General features: G+C 34.4%; 2 protein-coding genes across 3 annotated transcripts; both read right to left on the bottom strand.

The window, feature by feature from the left end:
* Positions 1-489: 489 nt before the first annotated feature.
* On the bottom strand, positions 490-2,656 carry LOC108217636 (peptide-N4-(N-acetyl-beta-glucosaminyl)asparagine amidase A). Of its 2 annotated transcripts, XM_017390486.2 has the most exons (2): positions 985-2,656; positions 490-897 (listed from the first exon to the last, which is right to left on the bottom strand). In XM_017390486.2, exons 1-2 carry the CDS (start codon positions 2,455-2,457, stop codon positions 619-621), a joined length of 1,752 nt encoding a protein of 583 aa, XP_017245975.1. In that variant the 5' UTR covers positions 2,458-2,656; the 3' UTR covers positions 490-618. The 2 variants fall into 2 exon arrangements, with proteins under 2 accessions (XP_017245975.1, XP_017245974.1); XM_017390485.2 differs by having other exon boundaries at positions 490-2,655.
* A 3,875-nt stretch (positions 2,657-6,531) lies between these two features.
* Positions 6,532-11,682, bottom strand: LOC108217640 (uncharacterized). The gene is made up of 8 exons (XM_017390490.2): positions 11,195-11,682; positions 10,136-10,270; positions 9,161-9,352; positions 8,737-8,798; positions 8,444-8,601; positions 7,733-7,881; positions 7,512-7,655; positions 6,532-6,917 (listed from the first exon to the last, which is right to left on the bottom strand). The coding sequence occupies exons 1-8, from the start codon at positions 11,534-11,536 to the stop codon at positions 6,732-6,734; spliced, it is 1,368 nt and encodes a 455-aa protein (XP_017245979.1). The 5' UTR covers positions 11,537-11,682; the 3' UTR covers positions 6,532-6,731.
* Positions 11,683-15,918: the final 4,236 nt, after the last annotated feature.

Genomic DNA, 15,918 nt, shown 5'->3' with positions numbered 1-15,918 from the left:
GATTTTATTTTTACCACAAATATTGTTCACTTCATCGTATATTATGCCATTATGGTGTTATCTGAGCTACTGATCGGGGCATGACAGTAAGCGGGGTTTGCCCGGCATGCATGCCTATATACTCTGCAATTGCATGCCGTTTTTATTCACTTCCTCCCAAATGGAGTGAACGAGAAAGTTCCAGGATACAATAATTCCCAATATGTAGCTTCATGTTCTAATAACATTTCTTAAAAGCAATAACTTTGTCTAGTAGTAATTTGTATAGTGATTTGAAGGGGATTATTAAAATGTACATTTATATTTGCAGAAGATCTTAGCCAAATAGAGCATACATAGAAAAAGTCCAATTTCTAAACACAAGTGAGTTACAGCATTATATTCTTATGAAACAACTGAAACAATTTGGACAACATACACTGAGGTGAAATAGATTTGTCACTCTTATTCCTTTCATATGCCAGATAATTTTTATTTAATGCCAGTGACTATAATTTAATTGCTTACTAGTATCACAGAAATTAAATGTTAACTTTCAAGCAAAAACTATAATGCACTTGACCCTGTTGAATTTTCCAAAATACAAATATCCTTAAGCAGGCAAAAAAACTTAAAATATTACGGACTGTTGAACCCTCTTTTTCCCTTTACCGAATCAGATACTAGATAAGCACTGCGAATCGGCTGGCGCCCCCATTTGTGTAACCCAGAACCCCAATGAGTTGCTGTTCTTTTATTACACTTATTGCTCTCTTGATCGTAGATAATGGTGTAATTTGAGCTGCTGATATTCCTAAGATAACAAGAATTACTACTGTCGAAGCTATATACCTGTTGTGTCCTTCCTGTACCACTGACTACTAGGTTGCCCTTAACAAGCATAGAAGCTTGTCCTCCCTGCAAATTTTCAAGAGAGCTAACTGATGACCCAAACTCAGATTTCTTAATTATTTTTTCGTTGAAACCTAGAGACAGATTACTTACGGACGTGTATGCTCCGCCTTCTTGATCAGCATTTTCCATGTATAAGTAAAGGGGAAATCTTTTCAGCGATGTTACTGAATCTACAGAAGTTCCTGAGTTAGCACTTGTAGTGTCTATAAAATCAATCCTCTGGTGCACTATTTGCAAATTCCCATTACTGCCCATTTCCATAAAGTTACTGAAATTGAACTCTTGAGTTGCCTGAGTTGTTATCTCACCATAAGATGATTTCACCCATCCGATAGAATCTATCAACCTACTAACCTTTGTCGAAAATGTCCCATTCATCCCGGTAAAATTGGATACGTAAGTAACATGACAAGGTGAGGTGCTACTTCTCAATACCTTTCCTTCAGTTTTTTCACTTTTTCCATCCAACCATATATGCAAATTCGCATCTATGTACCACACATTCAAAGCATTTGTGACACTTAAGCCAAGCTCATGAGTCTCACCATCTAACAGTGTTCCTAAAATTGGAGTGATATCAATATCATAAGAAGGGAGATCAAATGATCCAATTGCAGAAATGGGTCGCCATAAAAGGGGATTAACTCCTCCAGTATATATGACACTAAATGGCCAAACTGCACCAACTACCTTCCCATCTATACTAACCACAACCTCTCTAAATGGTCCATTCCCCGGAAGATCAGTAATGTTATTTCGAGCAATATACTCACTGGGTAAATTCGTATACCAGGACTCGTCATTTTCATGAGGTGAAACATACACCTCCAACACAGCCTTATACGCATTTTCAGGGATTTGGAATACCTTAGACTTTACATCCGTAGAATTGACAACTTCAAACCACAGCCCATCATTCAGTGGCAAAGTTCTCGAAATGGGCAAGATTAAATCAGCATTTGAACCATACCCATGACCCAAATTACCCCAATTCAAAATATGCTCCTCGACAGGATAGAAGTGAAGACTTAATTTAACATGGTAAACCCCAGTAAAAGTACTATCAATAACATTGCCTAAATAAACAGCAAGAGTTTGATTGGTCATGAGCAATGAGTAATACCTTGTAACATCTTTCTGAACAGTCCAAACAATCCCATTGCTTGTTGGCTCTGCAGTGCAGCTCCTGAGCAGCTCAACTCCCCCAAGCCAAACCCCGAAAATGCGGTCAAATTGCCTGCCTTTACAACTAGCTTTCCACTCAAGAACAATTCTTGAAAAATCTTGAGATGGGCAGTTCAAGAAAGATGGTTTATAATCAGCAAGAACTGGAGGCTTGTTATAAGTATAGCCAAAATCATGATCAAGTATGAGCTGAGAACAAGGCTTTGTGTTGGGCACTTGAATGGGCTTGGTGACTTCAAAGAATGTAGTAGGTGAGATATCATTTGGGGTCTCAGAGAATTGTGATCTGAAGAGAGACAGTGATGACTTGGGGAGTTTTGCAGTGGAGTGAAAGAAGCAGAGAGAGAAGAGTAGCACAGAGAGGAGAGAGAAAGCCATTTATGATTCTTGATTCTTGATTCTTGAATCATCAGTCAAGTTTTGACTTTTGGCTTTCAACTCAGCTACAATGAACTGATCACAGCATCTGTTTTGTTGGCAACTCAGAAATTTATGTTTGTGTTCTTGATACAACAATCACTCATGCTGAGTTGTCCTGATTTGCTAGTATAAAAAGCCTTAAACATGAAATTCCTTGTTAATGTACCAATCTTTCAATAATCAAGCATCCCCAATTAAGTAATTATTGGGGGCCCGGTAATACTAAATTGATGAATATCCAGCCATAAATATTATAATAAATTTCTTTTATATATAATGTTTTTTAGTTATTGGACGGTTAAAGTAAATCCAGTCCTTTAACCTTTAAAACATGTTAGAAAAATATTATAATCCCGATAGCTGGTTATTTATTCATTAATTAAAAATTAATAAATTATTTAAAAAATTAAAGATAACTTTATTAAGAAATATCAGCTGGACCCTAAACAAATCATAAAAAATTATTTATTCCCGTTAATGATCGCGTCTTGAACAAACTACCCGATGATCGCGTTTACACATATAAGTCCGGTGTAAATAAAATCACGGGTTAAAGTACTGTCTTTAAATCATCACACACTATAATCAACAACATCCTTAGAGCATCTCCAACCCTCCCAAACCCTTAGTTAAAATTCTAGGTGACTTTCCAAAATTAAATTTTATAGCCAATGTTCACAAAAAATGTAACTCAAACCACAACAAACCCTTGTGTAGAATTATAGCCATCCTTCTATGGATGACTATATTTGTCGATCCGCTACAGATCTGTAGCGAATTCCACGTCATCTCCCGCAATTTATTTTCCTCCTTCCCGCTGATTACATATCATTTATTACCATGTTAAACTGATATATTCTATTTATAACAATCTATATATTAATAATATACTATTTTTAAATTATAGCCAACCAATATAGTCAATACCATTGAAGTATAATGTCTTACAGGTTCAGCAAATTTTACCTAATGTCTTACAGATCCCATTTAGTCAACGAATTTAGTCAACGATTATAGCCAACGGCCGTTGGAGATACTCTTACTCTCAAGGTAAGAACATGATTGAGTACACCCAAGCTCTAAACAGAATATATTAAGTATGCTTGATTTGTTTTATATATATTTATTGTGTGAGATCTGTTGCAAATAATAGGGAATAATTTGCTAATAAATGAGCATCACAAAGCCAACAAATTTATGTTGACCCGACAAATAAATTAAATGAGTATGATTTATATATAGAAATTGGCCAATAAGTTTGTTTAAATCACATTATAAATAACACGTTAAAGGCAATAATGTATAAAAATCGATAAAAAGAAATACTGGGTAAATAAAATCAAGACCACATCTTTTATTTCTATATATTTGTATGGATACTTAATATCATCAAATATTTTATCATCGGCAAAGTATATTTAATGGGTTAATTATCAAGTTGGTCACTGAAGTGGGCTTAATGTATCAAGTTGGTCACTGAACTCAAAACGGTATCAAGATGGTCACTGAAGTGGCCATAAATATCAAACAAGTACCTTGAAATATGAGTTCAAGTAATAAAAATATTATTTATAAAGTTTTACACTTTATTTTTAAATGTTACCACAACCAACTATAAGGTTATGACTTCTAGTATTTAAAATAATATATTTATATTTTATCAAGTTTATTTATTATTTATATTTTATTATATAATTATTTTCTTTGTTTTATTTAAAAATAAATAATAAATAAACTTGATAAAATCTAAATATATTATCATAAATATTAGAAGTAATAACCTTTTACTTGGTTTTGGTAACATTCAAAAATAATGTGTAAAACTTTATGAATAATATTTTTATTGCTTGAATTCATATTTTAAGATACTTGTTTGATATTTATGGCCACTTCAGTGACCAACTTGATACCGTTTTGAGTTCAGTGACCAACTTGATACATTATGCCCACTTCAGTGACCAATTAAATAATTAACCCTATATTTAATATGTTTCTTTTGTAAACTATATATTTATTCTTAGAAAAAAAAATAATTTAACACATTCGTAACTACTTAAGATAATTGTGTGACATTGTCAAAAAAAAGAAAAAAAAAATAATTGTGTGACGAGCCTTACACAGAATTTGACCAACCCCAATTTCAATACGGATAAAACATCTCGCGAAATAGATTAAGTCTTTAATTATTCAATTAATTTCATTTATTGTTTATATCTTTAAATGTCAATGTGATTCGCGTTTTTCAAAAAATCGGATAAAAATGGGTGTAGCTGTTCTCATAATAAACATGTCCAAATATTTCATCGAAACCCTCCGCGCGGTCCGGCCCATATCCCGATCAAAGCCCAAGCCCGGACTTTTTGGGCCCGTGCCATTTTCACATCTCTCGTTGCTAGGGTTTGAACTCGTGCCTGTGAGTACGTGAGGGTGTTCTGTGATTATAAAACGGAGGCGGCTCACAAGTAGCAGAGCAGAGCTTTTACTTGATTTTCTCCTCTTTCACAAAGTATCAATCCTCCTCAAACCCTAACCCTAATTCCATTAAACCCAATTCCCCTTGCCTCTCAAAGCCAACTCGTGCCCAGTGCACTCTAGGTGTTTGATATAATGCTCCATATGAAATCTCTCTTCCTGTTTTCAATTTCAACTAAAACCAAAAAATATTCGACTGCCGTTTCTGTGTTTCGAGATATGGCTGTTCCTCCTGCGAATATACTATACCAATTTTATTAATTCCTTTTGCAAGAGAGGTCACACTTCTATGGCTGTCATGCCGTTCAGGTATATGGAGAAGAGAGGCCGTGAACCTGACACGGTAACTTATAACTCGATTAGAATAATCGATTAAACACGAGTTCTTCTCCATCAAATGATTATTAAAGCTGTCCTTCCGCACGTTATAACCTACAGCTCATTAATATGCCTTTAGCATATTGATTGATGCATATGGCAAAGAAGGAAAAATAAAAGATGCGGAAGATTCAGATAGCTTCCCAATGTAATCACCTACGATACAACTTATGGATGGATCCATTGCTTGTGGGGAGAAGTTGATAAAGCATTAGCAGTGATCAAAATTATGAAGATAAGATGGACACTGCCTTACACCTAGAGCTATTTCAACAAAGAATTGGGGAGCATATTATTGGCAGAACACTGCCTTACACTTACAATAAGCTATTTCAATAAATGATCCGGGAGCATATTATTGGTAGAACACTACCTTGCACATACAATAAGTTATTTCAACAAAAGATCCGGGAGCATATTATTGGCAGAACACTACCTTGCACATACAATGAGTTATTTCAACAAAAGATTCGGGAGCATGCTATTGAGAAGTTAAGAGGAACATCGGGAAATTATATACGAGAGCAAAATGAGAGCTCCAAAATATTATTTTTTTTCGAAAGTATAGTGTAATTTTCCATTTTGTATATTAGAAATTTGTGTAAGAGCATTTCGATGGGGTTGACTATAATTTTTTAAAACATTATACTGCAATGATATTGGATATAATGATTTATTATATCTGAAATGAGAAATCTAGTATATTATTAATTTTTTAAGTTGTTATAAATAGAATAATATTACATCAATGTTGTGGTAATAAATGATATAATTCGACAAATATAATCACAAGAATATTGTCTATATTTATAAACAAGGAAAATATGTCATTAAAATTGAGGATTTTTTTTACAAAATCTCAATAATTTATATTTATATTATGTATTACTGCTTTTTGGATAATAATTCTTGATGGTTGCAAATTTTTTTAGCATTTCTTTCTGCTGAACATATGCATGGTACGTATCTCAACCCTTTGTATATATGCTAGTAAACGAGGCAATCTGCCAGAAGCTGCTCATCCACATGCTCCATCATACATACTAACCAAATTATTTTCTATATTCGGTCTCTTAAGGTACTCCGAAAGAAAAATAAGTCAGTGCATGTATATGAGAAGATTCACTCTAGCTTAATGCAAATGTAATTTTATTCTGCAAGACCTACCCAAGTAAATGCATCGATAAGAATATTCTAGTAATTGACCATAACCAAAAAGAATGTGGTTGATTTTTAACTTGAGCATAACCTTGTATGAAGGCCAAAATGTCTGGGCTGACAGATTACATGCATGTATATATATGACACTGGCACTAAATCATAAATATACAAGAACAAAAATCAATATCACAAAACCAGAAAACAAAAGCGGGAGCAGGATGTCATTTTAGAGAACTATTTAACACTGACAACTGGCCAGAGTCCCCATTTAAAAAGAAAGCTTCCAAGGGTGCATATGAAGAAGATGATCCATTAGATGAATCAAATCTGTATGTGGGTTGCAACAATTTGCTGCCCTTACTGCATGTTAGTGTAAGAAGACGATGTCCTGTTCGCATTTGCCAAACCTGTTCAACCACAGTTTAATTAATCCATAAGATCAATAGGCAGGATTCTAAATGTTCAGCACTTTAGCAAACCAGCATATCTACAGTTAGGGGTTTATAGACCCAGTCATGCAAATACTCTAGAAACTTGTATTAGTGGGATACACTAGGAGACCAGGCTTGTTTGCTTTAGGTACAATGATATCAAGTTCAGTGTTTAAAAAAAGTGCAAGTACTACTGGAGTAAAATTGGTTTTAACTTAAAAGTTACTTTTTAAGCTCGGATAACAATATTACGCTTCCTTAAGATAGCAAATAAAATTGGACTTGGTAGACTACTGGAGCAGTTTGCCACTTGGGAAGTCTACGAGAAGTGACGAGAACTATGCTTGGTCAAGAAAAGTTGTCAATCCCCAATCACAGCATGACTTCTGATAATAGTAACTAGATTTCAATCACTTCATAATATGTTCAAGTTTGCAACAGAACAACTCCATTTAGACCATAGACATGAGGTTTGCATATGTGAGTCACAACTCTCATTCTTATCAGAAATTTAAATAGGAACTGAAAACTCATGAGATAATAACTAAAACAATTCGCAGAATTACATACCTCAACTATCCCTTTCCGAGGTGCGTGAATGGCTAAACACAGGCAATAGTCACTCTTAACATTGCCATGATAAGCTGAACTTGATGCGCCCATATTCTTATTAACAAGCATCTCAACAAACAGGCAGCTAGCATCACGATACCCCTGCAGAGAAGCTACAGTCATATTACAAGTACAAACTACTAGCTTTTGCATCAGTCATTTGCAAGTAAAAAACAAACCTTCCACAAGCGCACCACTACAAGAGCCTGGGTATCCATGAGCAAGATACGACCAAGTGAGTCTGTTATCGCCGCCAAAGTACCACTTGGTGATAAAGTGAGCTTCTCACCCTTTCTAGGACTATCCTTCAAACACGTGAGAGGAAAAGCTGCATATATAAAAGAAATACAAAAGCGATTAACAATATACTTTTTGCTCATCCCCTGAAAATTTTACTCTCCTTTTCTTCTTTCGGACGACATTAAATAATGTCAATCCCAGAACAATAGCTAAATATAAGAACAAAATTTTTCTTTGTTTCCATCTGCTTGCTGACTTCATTAATCTACTGTTTAGGCTATTCCCAATAATTTTATAATTTTCTAAAATTAAATAAAGCTAATCAACCAAACATATAAATGTACAAATTTGCCAAGTCCGATACATTGCTAATGGTCCGTATGATTTACTAATAAGCCTGCTGTGTTCTGTGCCATGTGAAAATTTTTTAGTGCGTACCTTTTAGTTTAGTGCTTGAGCAAAACTACAAGTTTCTTTCACAGAAATAGCATGGTATTCATGCATAACAAAAACAAGCTCTAAGAAAAGAAAAAGCTACCAATCCCTCTTGATATGAACTAATGTCCTATATATAGAATTTATGTGTGTTGTCACATATACTCTGACGACCACTTTCTAATCTAATTTTAAAATTAAGGCATATTCCTCACCTTGGGCAAATGGTTGCGGCTTGGGCTCTGATTTTTTTACTGACTTTGGTTCGCTGCGCCAAAACATACTCGATAAAGATGCTATGGTTGAAAATGTTGCTGGAACAACTTTTGACAGAATAGATCCCACTAGTGACCTCTTTCTGTCTTCCGAAAGTCTTCAAAAAAACAAAGGAAAAATACATATTAACAGAATTATAAAGTCGCTCAATTCAATGATGAGAAGGAATAATCCTCGACCAGTAGAAAGCTAATTACAAGAGCTCATATGAACGATATCCTACGGAACTAACCTGAATGCTGAAATTACAGCATCATTCCCAATAGTGACCGCGCAGAAATATCGTTGACTTGACTGCCCAACAACAAAAGCAGCTGAATTTCAAAGACCAGATAATTCAGAGAGTTTCCAAAAGTACTTTGATGGTGAAAAGGCAATGACACCAAAATACATAGATGCAACAATGCAGCACAATAATAAATCCTCATCGAGTCATGCCAACCACGCAATTCTAAAGTATTTATACTATTATGTTTAACATAAATTAAATTTGCATGCTTTAAATTTTTCAACAATCCTCTTTAGAATGTGAGCATCACTACTTCGACAAGAGGCATTGCAATTTTTCAGTTATGGGCGATTACCCAGATCATAATTTTACAGCTTTCATATATAAATGTTAACTGTGTATATACGTAAGTTGAAGAGAGCGATACCTGAAGTTCCATTAGAGGAGGGGGCATGATGCCAGTTATTGCAGCATCAGCACAAGAACCATATTTGTTAACATTCCACAGTTGGTATGGAAGTCTACCAAAAGAGTTTTCAGGATCCTCAAAAGAACTTTTTTCGGACATCTCATCCCAGAACTGATCCTGTGTTTCTTGAAAGCGACGATGCAGCATACTCTGCACCGATACACATAGAAACATAAAGGAGCTTATAGTCAGGGTCTTGCATATAACTTCGCAATTAGTATAGTCTAATGATATAGCATGAAAAAAGATAAATACATGAATAATCAAGGGGTTTTATATCAAACTGGCCACTCGTTGCGTCAAAATATCTCACTTGACCCACACATCTCAACGGGGACTCATTTAAGCCACTATAAACCAAATACATATCATTTTACCCACATCACTATTCATACCTCTTTACTTAATCATTTGTCAAAAATTAACCGTTTGTTTTTTTACAACGAAACCACTTCGAGTACTTTCATAATTGTCTCTAGTATTTATGAAAATAATTTGAAATTTTTTAAAGAAACATAACTATGTAATTAAAAATATATGTAGCTATAAATATATATTTATTTGATCACCCTTGTTATGTTGTTTTATAATTTCCCAAATTATTTTGATAAATACTATAGATAATTATGAAAGTACTCGAAGTGGTTTCGTAGTAAAAAAACAAACAGTTAATTTTTTATAAATGATTAAGTAAAAATGTATGAATAGTATGTGGGTAAAATGATATGTATTTGGTTTATAGTGGCTTAAATGAGCCCCCGTTGAGATGTGTGGGTCAAGTGAGATATTTTGATCCAACGAGTGGCCTGTTTGATATAAACCCCAATAATCAAGTATCGCCAGCTAGTCCAAAATGCTCAGAAGCATACATACATATATATAGAAAAAGTTGGAACTGTTCGTAAGAAGAATATCTATAATAACAGTATATACCTGAATAACAGACCCATCAAAACGGGCAATTACGCCTGCCAAAACCACGCAAACCTCCTCAGATGATGTATCTTCTTTAAGATCTCGCTTAGTTCCACGAACTCGTAACCTAAGAATCCGTCCAGGGTAAACTATCTGAAAGCGGAAGACTAATTGTAATTCCATTTAAGTTGCAATTAACATATATAAACAATGGGGGTTTATATCAAAGTGGCCACTCATTACACTCAAATGTCTCACTTGACTTATCATTCTCAATTGGAGCTCATTTAAACAGCTTAAGTCATTACATATATCATTCTATTAAATTTCTCAAGAAAAAATTACTATAAATATTATAAAATGAAGGTCAGCTGCTAATGTAGCACTTGTAGGATACCTATTTGATCAATAAAATATAAAATATGAAAACAACGAATAGTTCAAAGCCCAGTGTATTAATTTTGTCACTTTTTCCATAATTATTTTTGAGTAATTGAATGAAGTGAGATATATGGTGATTTAAGTGGTTTAAACGAGTTCCCGTTCAAAACGGTGAGTCAAGTGAGACATTTGAGCGCAATGAGTGGCCACTTTGATATAAACCCCTGTAAACAATTCATATAAGTATCACTTAAGTTGTACCATCAAATCATAAGAGAAATACACACACACACACGTGTAACAAAGTGACACGGAATTTTAAATTTAAAATTCTATTTTATAGTAGAGCCAAAAAATACATTGATCTCATCAATAAAGCAATGATGATCTACAATGTGATTAGGCTTCAATTCCTAAAAATGAAAAACATGAACTCATAACGCTAGTAAAAAAACTTTCGACATTGATCAATTTCAAAGACTACTTTCCAATACATATAGAAACCACATAAATTCAACTTTTGCATCATAGGCAAACAGTTTGTAGCTCCCTGTCACACGAAAACTATTACACATTGCGACATTCTTTTCGGGTTTTCTACAACCATAAACAACAACAAAAACACAGCTGTTTCAAACACAATATATTCAATTATTCATTCCACACACATTATATAAAAACTAGTACAGAATTGACCTGTCTATGAAGAAGCTGAGCATTGAGAGAGTAAATCAACAAATACCCACAAGAAGTCCCCAGAGCAAGAACCCTAATTTCATCAAACACCAACCACTCAATAGCAGATATGTACTCGGCCTCAATTGGGGACAGATCGGGTCGGATCTTGACCCGAGACCCGGACCCGTTAAACTGAAGAATAAGCACAATTGTACGATTAGCCAACGCAATTGAATGGGTATCGAGAGCAGCGAGTAAATTAGGGTTTTCAACGAGCCAGCCTTCTTTTCCGGCGCCCAATTCGTCGAGCTCGTCGCAGGCGATGGACCCCACGTCGGTTGTGTGTATTCGTCTAGACATGTTTAATTAGGGTTTGTGTAGATGCATTTGTTTGGATCGGAGATTAGATTAGATCATTACAGTCGATCTAGAGAGTTTTAGATGCAGAGTATGTCCAAACTCACAAACATAGGACTAGGACACAAAGTGTTTAGTTACAATTTACAACAATGTTTTTTTCTTCTTTAAAAGGTTGAATATCAATTTTGTGATTTATATGATTATTAGCTTATGCATAATAATTTGTTAATTTCAATATTTTTCTTTTAACATTTATATTTATATTGGATTTATTATTTATTTTTAAATATATTTGAATATCAATTTGGTGATTTACATGATTATTATTATAGAACTTTCTATAAACTTTTATTTTCTTAATATTTATATTAAATAATAAATTTTATTTCAAAAATTATTTTTTTATTTAATTTTATTTTGAAATATATTTATCCTAGAATTGTATGTGTTAAATTTAAAAACATTTACATACTCAAGATTACTCCCTCCGTCCCATTTTAACAGCCTTTTTAGAATTTGGTTGTTGTCCCAAAATAAGTGATTTTTTCTTGTTTTCGTGAACTATTTGGTAGGTGAATTTCAATTCTACCCCTCATTAATGCACCTTATATTTTCTATGCAATACAAATAGTGGTTTAGTTTGACTTTACTAGGGGTAGCTAGGTAAAAGTATTCAAATAAACACCTCCATAAATGTAAAAATTGGTTTGTGTGCATCTCTCTAAAAAGGCAGTTAAAATGGGACAGAGGGAGTAATATTTTGTTATCGTGCTTGTTAATATGATATTTTTTTAATTAAAAGCTCGTCAAAAATTATTTTAAAATAAATAAGTAAATATTATATATATGTGCCGGGACTATAATATTTAAAATATTTTGATAAAATACGTGAATTTTAAATTGAAATTCATAAATCGACAAAAAATCGATCTCCCAATATAACAGCTGATCTTTTGTGATTTTTTTTTTTTTTTGACAAATATGGCTTATAGCCTTACAATGAGTATCTGTTCTACGAAACTCTCGGGGTGAGCCAGGGTCGAACCCAGGACCTGGGACAATGAGTATCTGTTCTACGAAACTCTCGGGGTGAGCCTGGGTTGTTCTACGAAACTCTCGGGGTGAGCCAGGGTCGAACCCAGGACCTGGGACAATGAGTATCTGTTCTACGAAACTCTCGGGGTGAGCCAGGGTCGACCTGAGACGACAGAGAATAAGCTCTTAACCACTGAGCTATCCAACCGTGCTCATCTTTCTGAAAATTTTTAATTCTAATAAGACAACATAAATTTCTTATAAAAATGAAGTTAACGATACTAGTTCTAGAAATCTTGAAACACATTTCTTATACAAACCAAATCATAATTTAAAATCAAATAAAAATATGGAAATAATGATAAGTTTAAAACTGAAACAAAAAATTTGGTGTGCAGCGGAAGGTGGAGAAGAAGTACAAGGATTGCGTGGCTCTTGTACAGCATTCAACCACCATAGCCAAAACAAAGAAGAGGCAGACTCATAGAGCACTGGGAGAAGTCATTTGCAAGATGCTTGGTTGGGATATTCAAAAGCTGCCATCTGTTTACCTTCTGTAAACCTGTGATATAAAGGTAATTAAGAAATATATAAGTTTGGAAATGCAGGTTGATGGTCCAAAATAGGACCTACTAGTGAAGTTTTAGGTGAGACTGATGTGAGCTTCAAAAATGATGTTAGTTGAATTAATGGTTTGCTGAATTTAGTCATTTTCTTAGATATGGCATAAATATATGCAGTTTTTGTAACATATGGAAACTTCTTCTGTTGTCTTTTCCCATATTAACTACATGGTAGCAGGTTATTTTTGTTACAATAACTATGATATCTTAGTACTAAATTTGGTGTTATGGATAGTGCAGGTCTGCAGATTCTCGCAGAGAGGAAGAATGAAGATGCTAGACAAAGCTTGATATGCACTAGAATAGCAAGTCACGAAGATATCCGCTAGAAGATGCTCAGTTTTCTGATTTGTCCGGAACACAAGTTGTAACTTGCAAGCGCAGTTGAACGGTTGTGTGCCTAAAACCTGGCTAGTCAATATGTGGTCTGTTTGTGCAGAAGTCAGTTTGATAATATGTTACATGTGTTATATGCAGTAATTTTTATTCTTCAACTGCAATCTCAAAGCTAGCAGAAGAAGTTGTGTATTGGATAGAACATATTTAACGAATCATTTTTATATTCTTCTAATTCTAATAAAATTGACAAAGCTAAAAAAGGTATATAATAAATCGCGGGTTGAGTTAAATTTGAGCTCCTATGAAGTTTGCTTGCATGAGAAAGGCTCTGGTACTCCAGTGGTAGTTTTCAGCAGAATTGATGTATTCATCTCATGGGGCTTTTCTATTAATCCAGTACAGTTTGAGAGTTCAAAGAGTCCAAATATCCCACTTTTAATTTAAAAAAAGAGTACATTGTTTGATTCTAAACCCAGTACTTTTTGGGTATACATTTTTATAGACAAGAATTGTTCACCATATCCCCAGAGTTGTTTACCGCAACCTCTCTTGACCTTGAAAGCTCTTCCTTTTCACATCACTGAAGTTCCAATTCTTCTTAAGAAAAACCCAGGGTGCATTGTAGAATTGCGTTTAAGATCAGCAGGAGCCAAATTTGCGTAATCTACATTTGCACAAAGCATATGTTACGGTGTAATGTATATATCTGAGAATAAAAGGACAGGCAAAAAAGTCCCAAGTTCCTCAGCAACATAAAAGTAAGCCGGGTCGACACAAGCTTGTCAGAATCTGTAACCAACAGTTACAGAGGAAACTGGCTAGACAACGGGTTCCTCTTCGCCTTCCCCTCCTGGCTAGCTTCCATCTAACGTCGTAACTAGTTGAAAGCTTGTCATAAGCCGAGTGTTTGCATTTGTTTATTACCAAAAACAGCAGATTCTGATGTTTTTGTTAATAAGTCGTCGTCATGTCTGGGAGCTGCAGTTCCATCTGATACGGGCATTCAACGAAAACATCATCCTACTAGGAGTTCCTGATTTCAGCTTTAACGAGATCTGTCCGACCTTGAAGTTCCCTGCAGGAACGAACTTGGAACTGATTTGCTTGCTTGCAAATTGAAAGCCACCTCTGCTGCTTGATGGCTTTGCACCAGCGTGAGGAGGCTTGTGATCATAGATAGTAAAGTCGACTCAAAATAAATTTAACTGCACTAAAGATGTTAATTTCGAAATTTAGTATTACCTTATATAATTCCCCTCTCCAAAATGTACTAGTGCATATGCTCACATAGTAAAGGTAATAAAATGAAGAACTTACGGTTCAATATGCTCTTGTTATTGTTATTTGTGAACTTGAAGCCTAGAAACGGCAGGCCACATACTTATTCAGATATCGAATGTGACATCCCATTATAATACCATCTCCAGGGAAAATATTGTTGTGAATTTTTAAATGAAAAATTAAAAGTTTGCTAGCATTAACCCTACGCTGTTAAAAGGGAAGTGAAATGAAAAAAAAATAAAAATAGCGGCTATATATATAACTTTTGAATGTTATATTGAAAAGTAAACTCAATATACATATTTATTGGATTCCAGAGTCATAGCTCCACTATATAAATTTTATAAAGTATTATTTGCACATTAAATATATATTATTCCTTTTGAAATAAAAAGGATATAAGTTTCAATCTATTGATATAGACATATAAATTATTTATTTAATTTGTTATTTTGATCCATGTTATTTAAATAATTTACTTTATTTAAATGTAAATTGATGAAATGTATTTCAATTTTTTATCTATCAATTTGATTAATTAAGTAGTACAATAATATAAATTATACCTATAAATATAAATTATACGGAATCTGGTATTGGCGCAATAAAAAAGTTTGGGAAGACAAAGTGGTTCCGGGAAGAGTAGCCATGGATTGTAGTATAAAGATGTTGCACGACTGGAAGAAAGCCAAAGCCAGAGGTGCGACAGTGGAGGTAAGTCACAACCCTCACACAACATGCAATTTACGGAAATGGAAGGCTCCAGAGCATGGGGAATATAAAGTTAATGTTGACGCTTCATGGTTCCAGGGAGCAGATTCTTTCTCTATAGGCATTGTTCTGCGGAATCATAGTGGGTGTTTTGTTGAGGGTCGAACAGTTGCTCTTCCTCAAGCTATGGATGTGTTAGAAGCTGAAGCTTTAGGTATAAGAGAAGCTCTCTCGTGGGTGAAAAACATGGAAGCACGGAAAGTAACGGTGGAGTCGGACTCACTAGTAGCAGTCAATGCAATCAATGGTCAGAACAAGTTTCTTTTAGAAGTTGGCCACATCATTGATCATTGCAGACTCATGCTCCAGTCGTTGCCAAATGTTAGTGTCAAG

This window comes from Daucus carota, chromosome 4 (assembly GCF_001625215.2).
Source record: "Daucus carota subsp. sativus chromosome 4, DH1 v3.0, whole genome shotgun sequence".
In the NCBI taxonomy this organism is placed as follows: domain Eukaryota; kingdom Viridiplantae; phylum Streptophyta; class Magnoliopsida; order Apiales; family Apiaceae; genus Daucus; species Daucus carota.
This window is presented reverse-complemented; position numbering and strand designations above follow the sequence as displayed.

Excerpts from the sequence above, each read along its gene's own strand:
- LOC108217636 (XM_017390485.2), bottom strand. The coding sequence starts at position 2,457 with ATGGCTTTCTCTCTCCTCTCTGTGCTACTCTTCTCTCTCTGCTTCTTT.
- LOC108217640 (XM_017390490.2), bottom strand. The coding sequence starts at position 11,536 with ATGTCTAGACGAATACACACAACCGACGTGGGGTCCATCGCCTGCGAC. Across the intron at positions 8,602-8,736 it reads GCTGTAATTTCAGCATTCAG|ACTTTCGGAAGACAGAAAGA; the intron begins GTTAGTTCCGTA and ends GTTTTTTTGAAG. Across the intron at positions 6,918-7,511 it reads CTCGGAAAGGGATAGTTGAG|GTTTGGCAAATGCGAACAGG; the intron begins GTATGTAATTCT and ends GTGGTTGAACAG.